Source organism: Haliaeetus leucocephalus, unplaced genomic scaffold, assembly GCF_000737465.1.
Source record: "Haliaeetus leucocephalus isolate CR32 unplaced genomic scaffold, Haliaeetus_leucocephalus-4.0 Scaffold68, whole genome shotgun sequence".
Lineage (NCBI taxonomy): Eukaryota > Metazoa > Chordata > Aves > Accipitriformes > Accipitridae > Haliaeetus > Haliaeetus leucocephalus.
Window position 1 is genome coordinate 1,306,183 of NW_010972504.1, and position 18,501 is coordinate 1,324,683.

Here is an 18,501-nt window from a genome sequence, read left to right on the forward strand (position 1 = left end):
GGGACGGCGGCCCCCGCCGCGGGAGGGGAAGGGCAGGTCCTGGGCACGGCCGGTGTCCGCCTGGCCGGGGGGAGGTCGGGGTCCCCCCGCAGGCTGTGTGTGTGTCCCCCCACCCCGCTCCCCTCATGTCTGCGTCGCCCCGAGTCGGGCGGCAAGGCTCAGGCTCCCAGCGCCGGTCCGTCGGTCGGTCGGATGCCGCCGGTCCGTTCGTCTGCGAGAGGGAAGACGGGGACGGGGACGGGGCGGGGGGGGCGCTCCGGCGGCTTTGAAGAAAAGATGCCAGCGAGGATCGGAAATCAAAGAAACATTGGCAGAAATCGCCGATCAGAGTAAGTTTACGGGCATCAAAGTGATGCGAACGGAGCGTGCGCTTGCCACCTCCGAAAATACTACTTCTTTAATAGGAAACCCTTTGTCATAAATCAGCGCTGTTTTCTCCCTCCTCCCGCTCCCATTCAGACGGGAACCTCACTCGCTGAACTTGCTTGGGCTTGTCCGCAAGCCAGAGGCACTGTTGGTGCACTGGGGCTTGCTGGGGGCGGGTTGGTAGGGAGAACGGACCCTTTCCAAAATAGGGTTCCGGCGCTCGGGAGGGCTGGCTGGCTGGGGAGTCCTGCTTGTTCAGATAAATAGATAATGAGAACAAAAGGGGAAGACAAGGCAGGGCAGAAACGGGTGGGTGAAGTTTCTCATGCACAAAAGCTTCCCGGTTCAGGGCTTAATAGGACGTTGTTTTCAGCTGGTATTTGTGCTAGCCAGAGTTTTACAGAGCGGGCTCATACACAGTATTGCTATCCTGCCCGCGTTACGGGAAACGTTTTGTGTATAAGCAACACCATTGGAGTCAATACAGAGACACGCAAAGTTACAGCTGTGCCCAGGGCAGGCCAGGGACTCGCCGGTGCTCCTGCAGATGGGACGTGGCATGCAAAGCCCGGGCTTTACTCCCAATAAATGTGGCAGCAATGACATTTAACCTGCTAGCGTTACCAGTGTTGCCCTAGCAAGCAAAGGAGCTGGAAGACAAACTAAAACAAAGGAAAATGAGAGTCACTGGTGTACTGTACGCTGGGTGCGATGAATGAAATGCAAACTGTAAATGAGGACGTGTGTTATAATCTGGAAGATCTTTAAAATCTGAACGAGTTGGAAGGTGGGATGGGTAAAAAGAGTAACTTTCAAAAGAGCGTGCTTAGAATAAGGTTCCTAAATCTGTGTTTTGTCTTCTAAACAAATCAGTTTCAGTATCTGAGCAGTATTTTTTATAGAAGCCTAAACATTGCACCTTTACTTGTGAGTCTAAAACATGCCTATTTTGTAGCACACAACATAACTTCTGAAGAATTTGAATATATTCAAAAGGAAGGCAGATCCCTCACAACGTGAAAACCAAAAAATACTTAAAATGAGAAAATTCTGGTTTTGTTCATACCCTTGCTATAATGCAGTAATGTATTTTTTTGAATTGTAAAAATATGCCAATTTTTATTATATTGATAAACCAAGACCTTAGCCTGGCAAAGATTTATGTATATACTTGGCTTAAAAAACTGGGAAGTGGAGTTGTCACCTTCCGTAGGACTACTCTCTCCCCCCCCCCCCCTTTTTTTTTGTTGCTTAAAAACTTACTTCGGCAACAAATTCTCAGGGTATCAGAGTGCAGTCTTGGAGCTGTTGTGAGCACAGGCGTGCCAGGACAGCCCACGGAGTGACAGCTGGAGAGACCCTCTGCCTTACAGCACGCCGTCAGAAACAATTCCTTTCATCAGCAACTTAAGTGAGCTGCAGATTGCATTTAGTGAAGGCAGGAGGACTGTCTTAATTAAAACAACCATAAATGATATTCTGAGCAATAACATCTTTTAAAAATCAATACTTTCAAGATAGCCCGGAATTAAAATAGATTAATGTTTCTTTAAAGACCAGCAAGCAGTGCAATAGACAGCTGGGACCATCTGCATTGAATGGTGAGTGGGAACTGAACCTCTTGACCCTGCTTCTTTGCCACTTTCTTCATTACTGGGCAGGTCATGCCTCCAGACATTAAATGCACCAGAACCAAGAATCATGCGGGAGGAATGGTGGGAAGGACTTGGCCAGATCGAGACAATGAGCCACCCCGTGTGCAGCTAAACGGGAATCCAGTTCCAGGGCATCACTGCAAACTTGGAAACACAGTGGTTTGCGTTATGTCCAAGGAGCAGCTCCGGTCAGGTGGGAGGGAGCAGGGTCGTGCAGGGGTGTTCTGCAAAAATGCCGAGTTTGAGGAACCAGGCTGGCTGAGGCTGGTCTGTGTAACACATGAAAGCTAGAGGCCATTCGATTAGCAGAAGTTTAGTTTGTCTCAGTGGAAACTACTGCAGCCTTTGGCTGGTTTTGAGGAGGGGATTGTCTCAAAAAAGAGCAGATGTCGGCACAGCTCCCCGTTCCCAAGGAAGGGTTATCTTCAAGTGCAGCTCTATCACGCACCATTGTGGGATTCAGGATTCCAGCTCTGATTTTTCCTTCTTCTGCTTTGTGTATTAAAAACATATTTAAATAATTGTGGGCTTGGTTTGGGCTGCTGGTATGGCCCAGCATTTCAACACACAGCCTAGGCATTGAGATCACACCGTGCTTTGCCAGGCAAGTCACAGATGAGCGTGGGTCCGGGCATGCTTGCACCGGTCTTCGCATCTCCCCTGGGAAAGCTCTGCCATGGCTCCGAAGGGTGAATCTGACCCATTTCGGTCAATGAGAGATCTCCTATTCCAATCGCATGTTTTCCATTGTAAGCTGATAGTTTCTGGCATGTGTGGTGTCCCTTTGATTGGAATTCATTCAGAAGCTTTCACGTGCAAATGCTTCACAGCCAGGAGAGCCTCAGCTGACACAGCCATTCATCCCAACTGGGTGTGGGATCGGGGGGCTCTGCAGTCGGATTGATTGCCGAAGCTGGGGTCCTCATCCCGGTGCTGTGGAGCCATTTTGGACAAGCCGTGCCAGCTCTCTGCACCTCAGTCTCTGTTTGTTGAAAACACAGAAGACCTTGTTCCCCTCCTGTGGAAAGCCCCTGGAGATTTGTGGACACATTGTGGTTTGCAAGAATATGCGGTGCTGGTTTGTAAGCCTGGCATGGAATAAGTCATGCTTCTCCACTCCTTCTGTCACCTGTCCTTCATATGGCAGTTGTGAAATGAGCCACAGAGCTTACGAATCTTCCATTAATGCAATTAATACCAATCCTAAAAGTCCTCTTGACTTTATTGGCTGGATTCGGAGTCTGCAGACATCATTCTAAGGCACAGAAATATGATGTCTGCTTTCCAAGTTACAGAATGTTATCTCAGCTGAAAAATCAGATTTAACAAGAATTATCTTGCTCGGGGATTAGCAGAGAGGAATTTCATTTCCGTATCTCACGCTGCAGATGGCATTACCTCCGTAAACTTTCTGACACAGGGATTGTTTGCATTTATACATAGTAACATCAGCATACGTACCACGGGATTGGGGTTTTGAGGCTCTTCTACAATAAGAATAAATCACTTACTATCTAGCTAGGGACTGGCGAGTTCATGGGGTAGATTTATCTTACACTTGGGGTTTGTACGGCTGTAACAGGCGAGGGGTCACAGTCAAGTTAGCTGTAGCTGTAACTTTACTTTGCATGTTTCGGTCTTTCTTGAGGAATCCAGGATATTTCTGGGTTTTCTGTTGCTTTTTTCTAGGAGGAAAAGTATTAAAGTAGGTATTTAAAACAAACCATACCACTCTGACTTGAACTTTTGAATGTTCTCCCTGCACATTCATCATAAATGCATCAAATTATTGAGTTTGATAGAGTCCGACTCCCTTCTTACATTAATTTATGTCCTGGTAGACAATGTTTCTTGCTATGAATATCTTGCAGGAATAGAACATTTGGTCTGAGTGAAAAATACAGCCAATTATTTTCGCTCTTTGTCTCACACTGGGTCCTATTCTGGTAACTGTGTCATACTTGAAAAGGAGTCTGCTGTGTTTTCATTACTGCTATTTCTGAAGGGGCAGCTCTTGTGATTTGCAGTAGAGTAAGGCATAAATGACAGACCTCAAGGTCTAATGTCACTCTAACAGGTGGGAACACACAGCTTCATTTGTATCTCTGCTGATAGAATGGTCCCTTTAAGGATGGCTTTGCCCATCGCTGCAGGAGGTAGCGTTAGAAACTTGGGTGGTTATTGCAGAATCTTGTTCCTTGGTGTTGCCTTAAGAGAAGGTGCAAAGGAGTAACTTGACAGGAGATGTCCTGTCACATATAACCTGGGGAGAGAAAAAGCAGTCGTGGGCTTTGTCCACTTGTTTGTCTCCAGAGAAGACTCCTAAAGATGATGGTGGATTCTTTTAGACTCCCAGCTGCACATATTCAGGAACGTTAAAGACCAGATCCCCCAGTAAACCAGACCACTGGGCTGAAAATCAACACTTTTAACCATCATCTTCAATGGTCAGTCTGTACCTTGAGGCTTGTAGTCTCTCTTATCCCTAGGTTGTGAATAAAAGTCTGAAGGGTGGAGTTCTCTTTCGTCCATTTATTTCCTGGTTGTAGAGAATTGATTTTCTAATTTGCCTTTAAACGTAGCAAGTGTGATTGGGAAGCACAGAACAATATCATTGCAATGGAAAGGAAGGCAATGGAGTAAGGAAGATGGTTAATTGAGTGATGTGAACTGTGTCTTTCATGGTTAACATCTGTTTAAGATCTATTCGAACTATGGGGAAAAAAATATTTGGTAAAGTTTCAGCATCCTTCCTCTTTCAGATAAATTGTGAGCTCACAGTTAACATCCTCGTTTATGCCTAAAATACTCTGGAAAGACAAGAGGTAGAAAAGAGACTTGAAATTCTTGTGATAAAAGGACAAAAAGGAGATTGCAGGGAAGAAAAAGAAAGGTGCAACATCAAGCTGGAAAGCAGCTCTCTGTGAGCTGTGCAGCGCACTCCGAAGAGTTATGCCCAGCCACAATTGCAGGCTTGTTGAAGATTAATCTAGTTAGTGACCCAAAGGAAAACAGAGAAACAATATGATCAGCTCAGCAGTTCTAAAATAATTTTGGTCTCTATTATGTCATCCTCTTTAAAGACCAATTGTTTGTTGCTGGTTCTGTTGCCTATCAGCACTATTATTAAGAACTGCTATTTGCCATTTGTTCTTTCCTGTCCTCTTAGCAATAACTTCCTCTCTTTGCATTTCTTTTACCTAAGAGCTGGACATCTGTCTTCCTCCTCATTACAACAAACACACTCAGAGCTCTTCTTTTCAGTTCTCTGTGCTCAGCTGAAAGCCATGGTGTGTTAGCAGGCTTTTTCCTTTTCTCCCATCAGCATCACAAAGCTGCTGCAGTCCTGGGCAGGCCAGATGTGCAGATGTGCTGGGAATACAGACAGCTGTGGCTCGAGGGGATTGATGGGAACTGAATTCTGAGAAATCGGTGAACGTAGGTGCTAATAGGAAAACGTTAGTTCCCAAAGTGGGTTAAAAAAGTTACTTATTTACCTGTGAAGTGGGAAGTGACAAGCAAAATCTCCCTTTTTCGTGGTCTCAGGTGTTTGGTTTTGAATTTGATAAAATGCCAGTAACTGCTGGAGGATGTTCCTTGGGGCAAGTTGTCCTCCTGCTGTGTTAATCAGTGGTGGAAGATCATCGATTTATAGACTGTGTAAACCAATAGCAGTTGTAGTTCTGGGAATAAGTATTTTGAGGAAATCATTAAAAAGGCATGGCTTACAAAGTGATTGATACCTTTGCTACTCAAAATGGTAGATTTCCAATGTAAAAAACCTCCATATTTGAACTCTGCCAGTTTTGCAAGATGTTCACGGCTTGTTGTGTTTTTTCCCCCCTCACACTGAATATTGCTTGCTGATCATTTGAAAGTGCTTGAAAAGCTTTTGAATTTTGCCCTTCAGTTTTCAACGTTCAGGGTGATTGTAGTTTAAGCAAGCTTTGCTTTGGAGAATCATTTAGCCAGAGCTGCCTTGTCCATGCCTTCACAGGAAGATTGATCTGGAGGTAACACCTTACTGCTGGAGAAGAAACGTTTAACATCACGCACCGAGTCCCAGCCACTGAAGTGGAACACGCGCATCACAACCAACTGGGTGCTCAGCCCTGTGCGTACTTGTCTTGCTATAAAAGGCATCTGCGTTGGCTTGTTCAGAATTAGACTAAAACTTTTTCATGCCAATTTTTAGGGACTGCGAAAGTTTCAGAAAAAGTAATGAGATGCAATTTGAAGTACTTGATTTTTACCTGTTTTATAAATTTAAACATCTGCAAGTTGTCGTAGTTCTAATTTGGCTTTTCTTGGAAGCAGAGGTGCCAAACAACCACTTGTATTGAAGCACAAAGTGTCTCAAATTAGACACCCAGAGTCCCTTGAAATGCTGGCGTATTTGTGCACCTCGAGCAGAGACCAGCAGGTACGAGAAGGGAGGATGCTGATGAGCAAGCTCTGTGCTAGACCCGAAGTTTTGTAATGAATGCCGTTTCCTCTGCACTCTGCTCTGCAGCATGACTGAGCGTGGGGGTGATTCAACAACAGGTTTGGGATTTACAGCTCACAAACATGCACAAGACAGAACATCTCCTGATGCCCCATGGTGGCCAGCTTACATAATGTCACTTGCATAACCCCTGCAAGTACAGTCAGGGTCTCTCTCCACGCCAAATTAAGGCTCTCTGGGGCTTTGTGTCACATTCATGCTCTGTTTGAAATTGCACTTTAGTTCATCACAAATTCCAGTTCCTTCTACGTGAAGCGTGTGACCACAGAGCCAGCGAGGCTGCAGTGGTTGTCCATTCAGCCTTGAGTTCCCATCACTTTGCAGTCAGAGCATCTGTTTGGCTTCCAGCCCAATCTGCTGGATTATGCACAGAAACTTTTTGTCCTCCAGCAGCCCGGATAGTTCAGTCTTGAACCTTCACCAGGGTGGTGGTCCCTCTTCTGTGGGAGATTGTTCCTTTTCGAAGAGTCTCAGAGAAGCCAGTCTGAACTTGGGAGAACTGAGATCTTCTTGGCAAAGCAGAGAGAGTGGCTGTTAGACACGGAGGAAGAAACTTTTTTTTTTTCCTCAGAGTTTTCTCTCCAAGGTGAGGACTCTTAATTACCTCAGGGTAATTACTAGTGGATGAAATCCAAGCCCCTTCTGCAGGCTGCAGAAGTCAGTGACTTCACTTTGGGCTGGGTTTCACTCACTCTTCAGTTCTGTAAAAGACTGAACAGATACCATGAAAAGCAAAAGCTAAAGTAGAAGGGGAGTTGTCTGCTGTTTGTTTTAACTTGCACAACCCAAAGTTTTAGCAGTGTTTGCAAGCAGAGTTAAAAGCCTCAGGATCTTTGAAATTATCTTGCTGATGGTGGGAATCACATGGCCAGAGGGACACCAAGGCTAAGTCCAGAGGGCAGGATTCGTCCCACCCCAAAGCAGGTTACTGAAACCGGACAGATGAGTCATGTCCCGAAAGCCCCCGTTTCTCCCCCTCTGCTGCGAGGGGGACGGCTCAGCCCAGCCCTCAGCGCCGGCAGTGCTGGGCATCAGGGGAGAAGTGTCCAAGGCTCGTAGTCATTCATGGGAAAGCGTTTCCACTGACGAAAACATCTCCACTCCTTCTCCAGTGGCTCGGGCTCGCCAGGCTGGTGCTGGTGCCAGGTTTGGCAGAACAAGCTCATTTGTTCAGAAGGAAAAGTGCTGGAGCCTGAGCGTTCGGGGCTCAGGTCTTTTCTTGTCAGGGGGAGACGGGATCTGCCCATGAGAAACGACCACACTGACGATAAATGCTGCCTATGAAATTTTAATGCTTAATAGAGCCTCGCTGGATGAGGTATGCATTGTAATGATACCACCCATCACGGGGGAGTTAATTGAATCAATGAGGTGAACAGCAGAGCCGTCCAGCATATGCCGAGGGTTTGATCAGCCCAGTCATTACCGCAGGACCTCGTCACTCACCACGGCGTGATTACAGCGCTGCGCTGGCCAGGGGATTTGGTGGGAAGTGGCCAATGAGGGGCCAAGCTGGCTCCAAATCCAGCTTTTTGCAAAGCCCCAGATAAAACAGACTTCCATTAATAAGGCGAGAAAGGTTAGGACAAGAAGCATTACAGCAAATCTGGAGAGGTAAGGTGATAGTTTTGTCTGAGGCTTGTAGAGCATATGGCCCCAGCTTTTGTACGGGTAACCCAAGAGCTTGGTTAGTCTGTAAGTGGGGCATTATTTGCATGTCTACAGAAGTAGAGGTTTATTTGCTGATGGTAAAAAATTAGATAGCTGGAGACACTTGATAGTGTAATCGGAAAGCTAAACACAGATTTTCTGTATCTTCACAGCTTGTGTGTTCTTTCTGGGTGATAAATAAGTTTCTTGGGAGTGAAGCTATGAAAAATGATCGTAACCTGTCAGCTAGTTTTAGGTTCTGGGGTTTGAAGTGGAGATTTGTGGTCAGAAACTGTTGAGGAGCTTTCCGCTTATGGAGCTAGATTGTTACAGACGATCCAATTTTTTGATGACTGCTCTTTCTCACTGGTCAGATCCACATACAGAAATGGAAATAGAGCAAGTAATTGAACTAACTTAGTTAAAATGAAGGAGATGTAAAAAAGTAAACCTTGATCACATAAAGCTGAACATAAGATGCATCCGTCCTTTTTCACCCCAAGCTTGAGATCTATTTCTGTACAAAAATTGTGACGAGCCTTTTAAACTGTTTATGACAGTGTAGGCTGAAGCTTTTCCTAGACAGTGGTAATCTCTTCTGCAAACCACCTTACATCAATGTGACAAGTCTTCACCTCCAGCCCTGCCATCCCCTGCTGTTCTTCCCCTCTCCTTCCCATTCCCCACTCCCCCTCCCTGCTAAAAAAAAAAAAAGTGGCAGCTGTTGGAAAGTATAGCCCATTTGTTTTATGATGCCGCTTTGGGAATATGATCCAGATCCTACATGAGAGAGAGAAAGCAACAGAGCGAAAGAGTGGAGGGGGAAGTTTAGAAGCTCTGGAAAATAGCTTGCTTATTTTAAGTCTAGTCTAGAAAGTTAAATCTTTATAGCCAGGTTCAGGGATAAAGCAGAACTGCTACTAAAGGCTCTAGCTTGGGAACCAAAGGGATTGCTAGTTTAACGTAAGTAATTTTTGAGTCTGTTGGTTGGTTTGTACAAAATTTCAAGTGCATTGAAATGTCTTTGATTGTCCTGTAATGAGGGTATTAAGATCTGAAGATGTGTTATATAGTAACAATCCGATTCTTAATGGGGTTTATTTTTAATTTACTTTAGCACTTTAGGTAAAGAAGCAAGGTTCTTTGTGGAAGGTACTTCTGTTCATTATTCTGACTCCTGATTTCAGTTAGTTACAGGGCACAAAAGACACAAAAGCAGAAGAATATGCTAAGACTGGTGGCAGCCAGAACCATTCATAGTTCTACACCTTGGATTTGTGCCAAGCAATTAATGGAAATTCAAACTATTTATTTTTGTTGTCAGGTCAAAAAATCCACTCCTCCTGTCAGCTCCTCTTATTCCTGGAGGGAAACTCCTAGAAAAATCTAAGAAAAATCCAATTGCTCTTCCATGAAATGGATGTAGTACAGGTAGGATGCATCTAAAATGTAGTCAGTAGGACGAGGTGATGTTTCAGAAAGCTGCTCATCCCAGCTCTCCTGCCGTTTGGTCAAAATTTTCTTGCTCGCTCCTGGCGACACTGACTCGATCTCTGCTTCCTTCCCTCCACAGCTGTCCATGAAGGAGGTTGGAGACGGGCTGCACGAGCAGATGAACTGCATGATGGGTGCACTGCAGGAGCTGAAACTCCTCCAGGTCCAGACAGCTTTGGAGCAGTTGGACATCTCGGGGAGCCGGAGCACCGTTTCTGGCATTGAGCAGCACCAGTGCTGCCGAAGCAGCAGCGACGTGCCCAGGACCCGGCAGGACGAGGGGCTGCGGGGGGAGGCATCGGTGGAGGAGCACGGCCCCACGGCCCTCACTTGTGCTGTGCCGCAGCCGGTGGGTTTGTCCCATCCCGTTGCGCTCCCGGCGGGCGGCCACCTTAAAGACACCCCCTCCTCCTTCAGGAGCCTCCGTGATGAGGATGTTTGTCACCCAAAAGGACCTTCCTCCGCGTCGATCAGAGCGGAGCACGTCCGCCCAAGGACATTCAAGCCCAGTAGCCAGGGCACAGCTGGGGGCTGGCCAGCATGCCAGGAGTGCCCAGGGTGCGACGATGGCCATGACTGGACATCCTCCCTAATGTCCCAGAGCAGGAATCGGCAGCCGCTGGTGCTGGGGGATAACATCTTTGCAGACTTGGTTGGGAACTGGTTGGATCTGCCAGAGCTGGATAAGAAGGGGGAAAAGAACGAGGCGTCGCTGTCCATGAGCAGATCCCAGGAGCTCTGCAGGAAGTTCTCCCTCACAGCCAACATCTTCAAGAAGTTCCTGAGGAGCGTTCGGCCAGACCGAGACAGGCTTCTCAAGGAGAAACCTTGCTGGCTTCCGCCTGAAGACAAACAGCCCAAAATTTCTAAGAGACCCAAAAAGATGAACAAACTCAAGGGGACGTTTTACTTCCCACTTCATGGGAACATCCAGAACCATCACAGCAAAGCGGAGAGGTGCCCGAAGGCAGAAAGCAACGGCGAGAAACCCAAAATTGGCACCAAGAAAGTCCACGATACCATAGACTACACCCAGTCTGGGTTTGACATCAATACAGCTGTTTGGGTCTGAGGTCGTCAGTGTTCTCTGCTCTGTCAAGCATTTGTTCCACACCGGGGAGGACCTGGAGGCCGTACACTTCTTTTCAGGAGACCCTTGAGCTCTCAACATGGACTGAGATGAGAGAGGCGTCCTCTGCAAAACATGCTGTGGGCTTCCGTCGCCTGCAAGTGGCATTTTCCAGAGAACTACAGCTTCAGGGGCAGTCCGAGCAGCAGCTGACACAGCCCCATGTGGGGAGACTTTTGGGGACTGATATTTGCAAAAATATTCAGAATCTTTAGCAGCTTTAGGGTGAGTGGTGCCATGGATGACCAGCTCCTGGAGCCCAGCTTAAGATAGCCACTTCAGGCCCATTCCATCATCTCTAGTTAAAATAGCTGCAGCACAAAATTCACTGTGTGCATGTGTGTGTATGAGTGTGCAAATATATATATAGTTTTTTTTTAAAAAAAAAAAATCTATTCCTGCTTGTGTGCACTTAAAACTGGGTTATAAACCAGGCAATTCAAGCATTGTACCTGAAGCACTTGTTATTTAAATTGAAAGAAATAAGTTTGAATTTATAAGACTTAAACAATTGCTAAGTGGGGGTGTTGAACCCCAGCTTTGTTGTAGTTCAGCTGTGGGGTTTTCCCCATAAACTGCATCTCCACCGTGCTCCCAGCATCTCTCCTTCCCCTGCCAGTTAAACCAGTATGACACAAGGCTCTTTTCACGGAAATTTGTGACCCTCAAGCTCTCAGCAGGTTTTCCTTCTCTCCCCATGCCCTTCTCCCCACAGGTCGCACCAGATGCAGTGTTGCAAAAGTTTATTGTTGAGGTTGCACCAAGTTACAAAGTTGCAACAGACTTTTATTGTTGTTGTTTCCTATTGCTGTTGTGTACAAACCTCGTCTTGACAGAACCAAGTTCTTCAGTGTCCGGCTCTCCAAGAGTAACCAATAAAGTGACATCAGTCTCCAGCACGCTCTGGGGCCGACTCCGTCCCGGGGCGACCCTCAGTCCTGCTTTTCTCCAGGGCAGAAGCTGTTGGGTTTTCACTGTCATGAAAACTCGGCCGAGTAGGCACGAAAGGCTCGGCTGGCAGGGGTCGGAGCCGGGAGCGCATGCGGTTTGTGTCAGCCTGTTCCCAGCGGGGACTGGGGAGTTTGGGGAGCGGCCAGGAGAGTTTCCATTCAAGGAGGGGTTATAAATCATAGCAGGGATAATAGCTGCAGCCGGAGTTCCCTGCCAGGGTCCCAGCGCTGCCCCGGAGGCACGTCCCACTGCAGCCCATGCACGTCCCCGAGAGCCTTCGGGTAACGCTTCAACGTCCATCTTCCTCCCCCAGCACGGGGAAAAGGCGGAGGGAGAAATGTTTGGGGGAGAAACTGCTGCTGAGGGAAGGGCCTCGGAGCCGCGCAGTCCCTGGCTCGTGGAGGGGGACGAGCCCACGCGGGTCCTGCCGCAGCCTCCTGCCCCGCCGTGGGTCCTCCCCTCTCCGTCTCCGGGAGTTAAACGTGATTGAGGCAAGTTCCCGGCAGCTCCCTGAGCCACAGTCTCAAGAGCATGAAGGTGGCGCAGAGCCTATTGATTGCATTGCAGCCCCCCATTTCCATTACCCTCACCAGATGCTTCGTGTGTGCAGCAGTGTTAGGTTGCAAAAACCTGTTCCGCTCACTCCAAGTTTAGGAAGGGCTTATGAGTGAGGAGTAGTATTGTTTTTTTTTTTAAACATGCAATTCTATTCCTGTTGTAACTTCCCAAGACAGAGAGGCCAGTGGAGCAGAGGCATGGAGGGAGAATTTTTTTTTTTCCCTTGCAAATTAAATATAGGCACAAGGCAAGCCCCGTTTCTGCCCATACAAGGAGAGGAGTGGGTCAGCATCTGAAAGCTATGCTCAGCACTTTTTCAGGAACCTGAGTTGCAAGCAAGCTTTTGTTTTTCCTCCTCACAGGCTTTAGGTCTGGTTGTTTTCCCCTTCTTCATTTCTCTGAATACCAAAAGGCTGTTCCTAAAGCATTTTGTTTTCCTCCTCTTTTATCAGTAGTTCATCCTGTTTGTTACAAATACACCCTCCCAGCTCCCACCAGCCTTTCCATAGGGTCAGCAAAGAGGAGAAGGAGCTTTCTGTAAGCAGCAGCACAAGAGTGAGCAACAGCTTTTCCTGCACCAGCCTCAGTCCCCGGAGAGCGTGGCCTCACCCCGGGGCTCCCCGCTGCCCAGGCACAACGGCAGAGACCCAGCGGAGGGCCAGGCTGACAGCGCAGCGGGGAGCACCGAGCACGATGGCATTGCCCCATGGTACCCCCCATCCCCAGGAGCACGTCCCAGCCTGGCACTGAAGGCTGAGCCCCACGCAGAGAGAAGCACCATGCCAGATGGAGAAAGGCTCTAACATGCTAAGCATCCATACCAGGGGCTTTTTAAATTTGTCACTGAGCATTGCCCTCAGCTGTGATGAGTGTGGTGGGCAGCCGGCAAGGGCTCAGGCTGAGCGTGGCAGGGCAGGGGGACGGGCACAGCTATGGCCACGGCGACATTTCAGCCGAGAGATGAAGGGTACATCTCTGCAGGTGGTTACCTCTCCAAGGCCATGTATTATCCAGGAAAGAGGATGAGTTTATGCAGGACACAGGGAGATCTCGAGCCTAAAATGTACATTGGGAACCTACTCCGTGGGAAAAGCAGGTCTCAGGGATTGCCCCCCATTGCCTCCCGTCGGTGCCACCCCCGTCCAGCCCACACCTCCAGCACCCTGCAGAGGCTGTGCAACCCAGGGCTTTAAAAACCCAAACCCACTTTGCCAGCACACGTGGTCCCTTGCAAATGCTGGATCCCCCACCCCAGCAGCTGTCGCTGTGCCGCTCCCCCCCACCGACGGGGTCTTGCGCGGAGCCGATGGGAAGTTTCTCCTGAGAAGGAGCAGTTCTGGCCCCGCGTGCTCCCAGCAGCTGCCCCGGCCCACAGAACAGAGCCAGGTCATCCTGCCCGCGGACGCTTGCGCCAGGGAGCTGCCCAAAGATCAGCTGCTAAACCCAGCCTTCTCTGTCCCTGCTCAGAGGAAACGCTATTGTTTCTAGTTTCACGTGGAAAGGGCAGTTCTTGGTCCCAGCTGCCACCCACGTGTTCCTTTCCCACCCAAAATAATTGCTCCTGCTGCAGGCAGCACTGCCAAGTCCGTGCCTGCTCCCACCCGAATCCCCGTGAGTGGGATCAGAGCCGGGGTCAGAGCCCGTGCGGGGTCCCTTCACCCCCGGCACCCGCTGCTCCTCCCTCTGCTGTGCCTGCAATTGCTGGCAAGGCAAACGTTCGGCTTTGGGGATCACAAAGGATGAACGCCAGCCCCAGGACAGAGGTGGTGGTGTTTGTTTGCTTAATTTCTTCTTTTTTCGAAGGAACAGATCCCTACCAGGGCACTTTGCACAGACAGCTGACTGAATGCCCAACATAGTTTCTAATGTATTTATGTTCTCTCTGACTCTTAAGTGTATCTTCAAAGGATGTTTTGCATTGAAATGGGATTTTCCAGGGTGTTTGCAGTGACAAATTGTGTGACCTAGGCTTCAAACAGCCACTTGAAAATTGCAAGTAGATGTAGCTGGATCTCAAAGTCCTTAAGAGAAAAAAATATTTAATAAATATTCTTTAAGAGGCATTCAAATAATAAAGAATATCAGCCAAGCCAGACACCCTACCTAATTTGGTCTCCGGAGCAGGATCTGCTAATAGATCAGGGTAGGATTTGTGAATTACCATTTCGCTTCTCCAGGGACTTTTCCTGAAATTATAATGGTTTTCTCTCCTCTTTTTTCATGAAACTGCCATGTAATAGTTCCCTGTTATTAAGCATGAAACCTACCTAATTAGCACAATGACAGTCTTTAATGAGGCCCTGGCTGCGTTCTGCATCTTTGATAGGAGTGGTTAATACCAAACACGGGACAATAATTACAGAAACACATTCCCCCATGAACTTGCCCCGTGGCAGGCAGCAATGGCAAATGGAGCTTGGGCATTCAGGTTTATTAGAAACCTCTGTTCTTGGGGTATGCTAAGCCCAGATGGGATCAAATGCGCTGGAGTTAATTTGACGCCAATAACATTCATTCAAACACCAGGGATTAATAAACTGACACGAGGGGAGCTGCTGTTCACTGCACACCTCATATTTGCAGCCGAGGGGAGGAGGTTGCTGCTGGATGAGGCTGCAGACCCCCCTCCGGCACCGGTGGGCAGAAGGCAGGGGCAGGTCGGGGGGGAAGGTGTTCCGTGCTCTTGGTGCTTGCAGGATTCCCCTTCTGCAGGGGGTGGCCGGGGTCCTGCTCGGCCAAGGGCTGGATGAGCAGCACAGCTCAGCCCCTTCCAAAGCTCACATCACGCAGCATCGCGTCTCTGCCGCTGCCAAGCGGCTCTGGCACCGCTGAAATGGATAGGTGCTGGATCTGGCCCATATGGCTTAATGTATAGAGAGGATTTGGCTCTTAACATTAATAGAGTGCTTTTCCAGGAGCTGCTCCTCACTCTGCCTCCCTGGGCTTCCCTTCCCCGCCAGCGCTGATGCTAACACCCCGCTCTTCCAGCCAGATGGCCTCCAGAAGGCTCACAAATGTGCCTGTAATTAAAAAGCCTTTATTTTCAAAACCATTTCACAGCTTATTCTTCTGACAATGGGATGGGGCTTCTTAGGCTAATGCTGGGCAAGAGGAAAGGAAAATACAGGCTGGCTGCTGCCCGTCATGTTTTCCTTTCCCATGACACAGGTTATATTTACTATTTACCCGCTGAAGCTGAGGGTCCCACGTGCCTGCAAACCTGCGCCACTGCCGAAGCCTCCCCTGGGCCAGCACTCATCTTCCCTAACGATACTTGGCTCTGTCCCCGTTAACCATCCGTGCTGATGTGCCTAACTAACCCGAAAGGCTTTCTGACTGGAGACTGAGCAAATTTAACAATTTCCCCACGATTCCCCTTGTACTGAGTCCGGCAGAAAAGAAACCAATTGCCACATCCTTGCTGAACTGAGATCCGCTTTATTCAAAAAGTCCAGCACTGTTTTATTGACTCCAGCACATTCTCAGTCGCCTTCGTGGCATTACTAATCAGCAGCAGAATATCTTCTACTTCTTTAAACAGCGTTTCTAAAACATGGACCGTGCCTCTTTAGCGTCCCTGTCTCTGCAGAAAGAGGCTGTATTCTATTTCTCTTTCCTTTTGTTCAAGTTCATTTGTATCCACGTGGCATTTCTAATCAAGAAATCGTACCCCCTTCCAGCTGGCAGGCAGTCTCGTGTGCTGATTTTAAAGCATAAATAAACCCCAGGTTTTTTTGCAACCATTTGCCGAGGCCGAGGCCGGGCTGTGGCACCGTTGGGGGAGCCCCTTCACCCCCTCGGCTCTGCCCCGGCCAGACGGGGCCGTAGCCCAGGCTCAGCCTCCCCGTTGGGGCTGATGTCCTCAGCCTCCCCGCTTGCCTTTCTGCAGCCGGGGGGGTCGGTCGTGGCCGGGTGCTCGTCCCCTCCAGCGACTTCTCATCTGCCTGTTTTTCAGGAGCGTTTCCTGCAATAAGGGTATTGAGCAAAGCCTCTGAGCTGGCTCAGATTTCCTGGCTTTCGCTGAACAGGAAAAAAAAAGGGAGGGGGGAAATCAATATCCCAGAAAGAAGAAACGCCTGATCCTGTGTCGGTCCTCACCTTGGGCAGGCTGGAGGTTAATTCGGAAAGCACTTTCCGACATGCTATAAATGCACCCTTAAATCCCACCAGAGCCAGTGGGACACAAGCTCCAGGGTCCAGAAAGGAGGCTGAGGGGTCCTTGCTCACGCTCTCTCCGTCCTTTGCACCAAAGCCCACCCGGGCCCCTCCGCCGGCGCGGGGGGAAGGGGCTGGACGCGGCTGCGGCCTCGGTGCGGGAGCGGAGGAAGAGGAGCTTGGGGCTGACCTTGATCACCGGCCGTCACCTCCTCCCACGGGGCTGGCACCGGGTCCCTGGGCGGGCAGAGGGGCTGCCCTGGCACAGAGCAGAGCCCACGGCACAGGGGTGGTTCACGCCGGCTTTACCATGCAGCTTCTGCGCTGGGTCCGGCACCACCGCGCTGCCCTGGGGGGCTGCGGGGGTCCCACTGCTCTGGCAACGAGGAGGGAGATCTGCTCCCTCATTAACGGACTAAGGCGGCAATCGAGGCTGGACCTTCCCAGAGGGCTTCGCCGTGTTCATGACATCGGGCTGGAGTTAGCGATGTGACATTTCGAACCTAGAGATAACGAACGTGACATTCTGTCAGGTTTAATTAGTCCCTTTGCTCTGCCGGTGACAGCCGCTGCGGAGGCAGAGCCTGGCTGAAGGCTGGCGGGAGCAGAGGGCTGGTTCCTCCGAAGGCTCCGTGAGCAGAGGGGAGCAGCGGGAGGAGGCTCCGGGACTGGGATAAGCAGTTGCCCGATGAAGCGGTTGCTTTATTCTTAAATGCCTATGTTAACAGCAACCTCCCTTTGCCTAGTTGGGATAATTGAAGGGTCATTCCAGGCCTCCACTCTGTATTTTCTGTCCTCTGTGGTCTGCAACAATCTCCTGGAGCTGAAAAAGCTCCTCAGAGGACTGACTGGGTGTCTCCAGAGAGCACGAACATGGCAGAGTATCCTTCACCTCTGCTCCAGACAGAAGGCATTGCAGCACCAGGTCCCTTCGGAAGGGCAGCATGAAACGAGGTCCCAGTTAACTCGGCGGCGTGGGCAGAGGCCATGGCAGGCAGCGGTGTAACGTGGCAAGGAACAACCTCTCCGAGCACGTCCGTGCGCCCGGCGACTCCGCTAACCACGTCCAGCCCAACAGCCCTCCCGTCAGCCGGCACAGCCGGCCAAGGCAGCCGGGAAAAAAGTGTCCTGGGGGTCGGGGGGACCTGGTCTCTCCCTCACCCCTCTGAGGCCAAGGGGAGCAGCTCAGGTCCCGGGAGCCACCGCCACCAAGGTCCCTCCAGAGCCCAGCGTGTTCCCTTCCTGGGAGCTGGGATCACGTAACCCTGCGCGGCTCCGAGGACGTTCCTCACCTTCGGTCCCGTTCTGGGATCACTTGGCTGCAGCTCTCCCGAGCTACCTGCGCAGACTTTCCCCCTCCTCGCCTGTTCATTCTGTCCCAGACCAATTACTGAGAGTTTGCACCCAAAGGCAGGCAGCCAGGCATTTATGCATGCAGCTGCCTGATCTGCATGCACTCGTGCTAATTGTGTGGAAACGATTCATGGCCGGCTTTGTACTGAGTTTCCTGCACCCTGAATTGAGCTCTGCTTGTAAAAAGGAGAGCTTGGGTCCTCTGTATTTAAAAGAATTCAAGTGGGGATCTTTCTATTTACTGCTTACCTGGTTTTCAAACATGTCACTGATGTTAGCAATGCTGTCAGCAAGAGTATCTGAGCTTTTCAGAGAACGTACGTGTTATTTGCCTTTTTAAGGTGTCTCCTAAGATGAATGGGAACAAACACTCTACTTGCGGCTACAAACAGAGTCTTGGGAAATTCACTGGAGATAAGATGTATTGCCAGGAAAAGTCAAGCAAAAGTCCTCCTTCTGCAGGGCTTTTATGGGACCTCTAAATCACTCTAGAGATGGACAGGATAAGACACTCGTAGCCTGCCTGTAAAGCAGCAAAACCTGCGGTTTCTTACAAACACCCGGTGGGCAATTCCTCCTACCTCCTTTTCCTCTGCTTAGGAACACCGGTGGAACCCTGCCTGGCTGCAGGGAAGCGTGCCGGGACCAGCTCTCGCCCCGACGAGCCGAGCCCTCGGTGCCCG

General features: G+C 49.6%; 1 protein-coding gene across 1 annotated transcript in view; it reads left to right on the forward strand.

The window, feature by feature from the left end:
- Positions 1 to 16,958, forward strand: part of FAM212B (family with sequence similarity 212, member B) — a 24,593-nt gene extending 7,635 nt beyond the window's left edge. The window contains exons 2-3 of the mRNA XM_010579717.1: positions 9,752 to 10,713; positions 16,481 to 16,958. Of these exons, the coding sequence (XP_010578019.1) occupies positions 9,752 to 10,713; positions 16,481 to 16,958 (1,440 nt within the window). The remainder of the gene's footprint in view (positions 1 to 9,751; positions 10,714 to 16,480) is intronic.
- Positions 16,959 to 18,501: the final 1,543 nt, after the last annotated feature.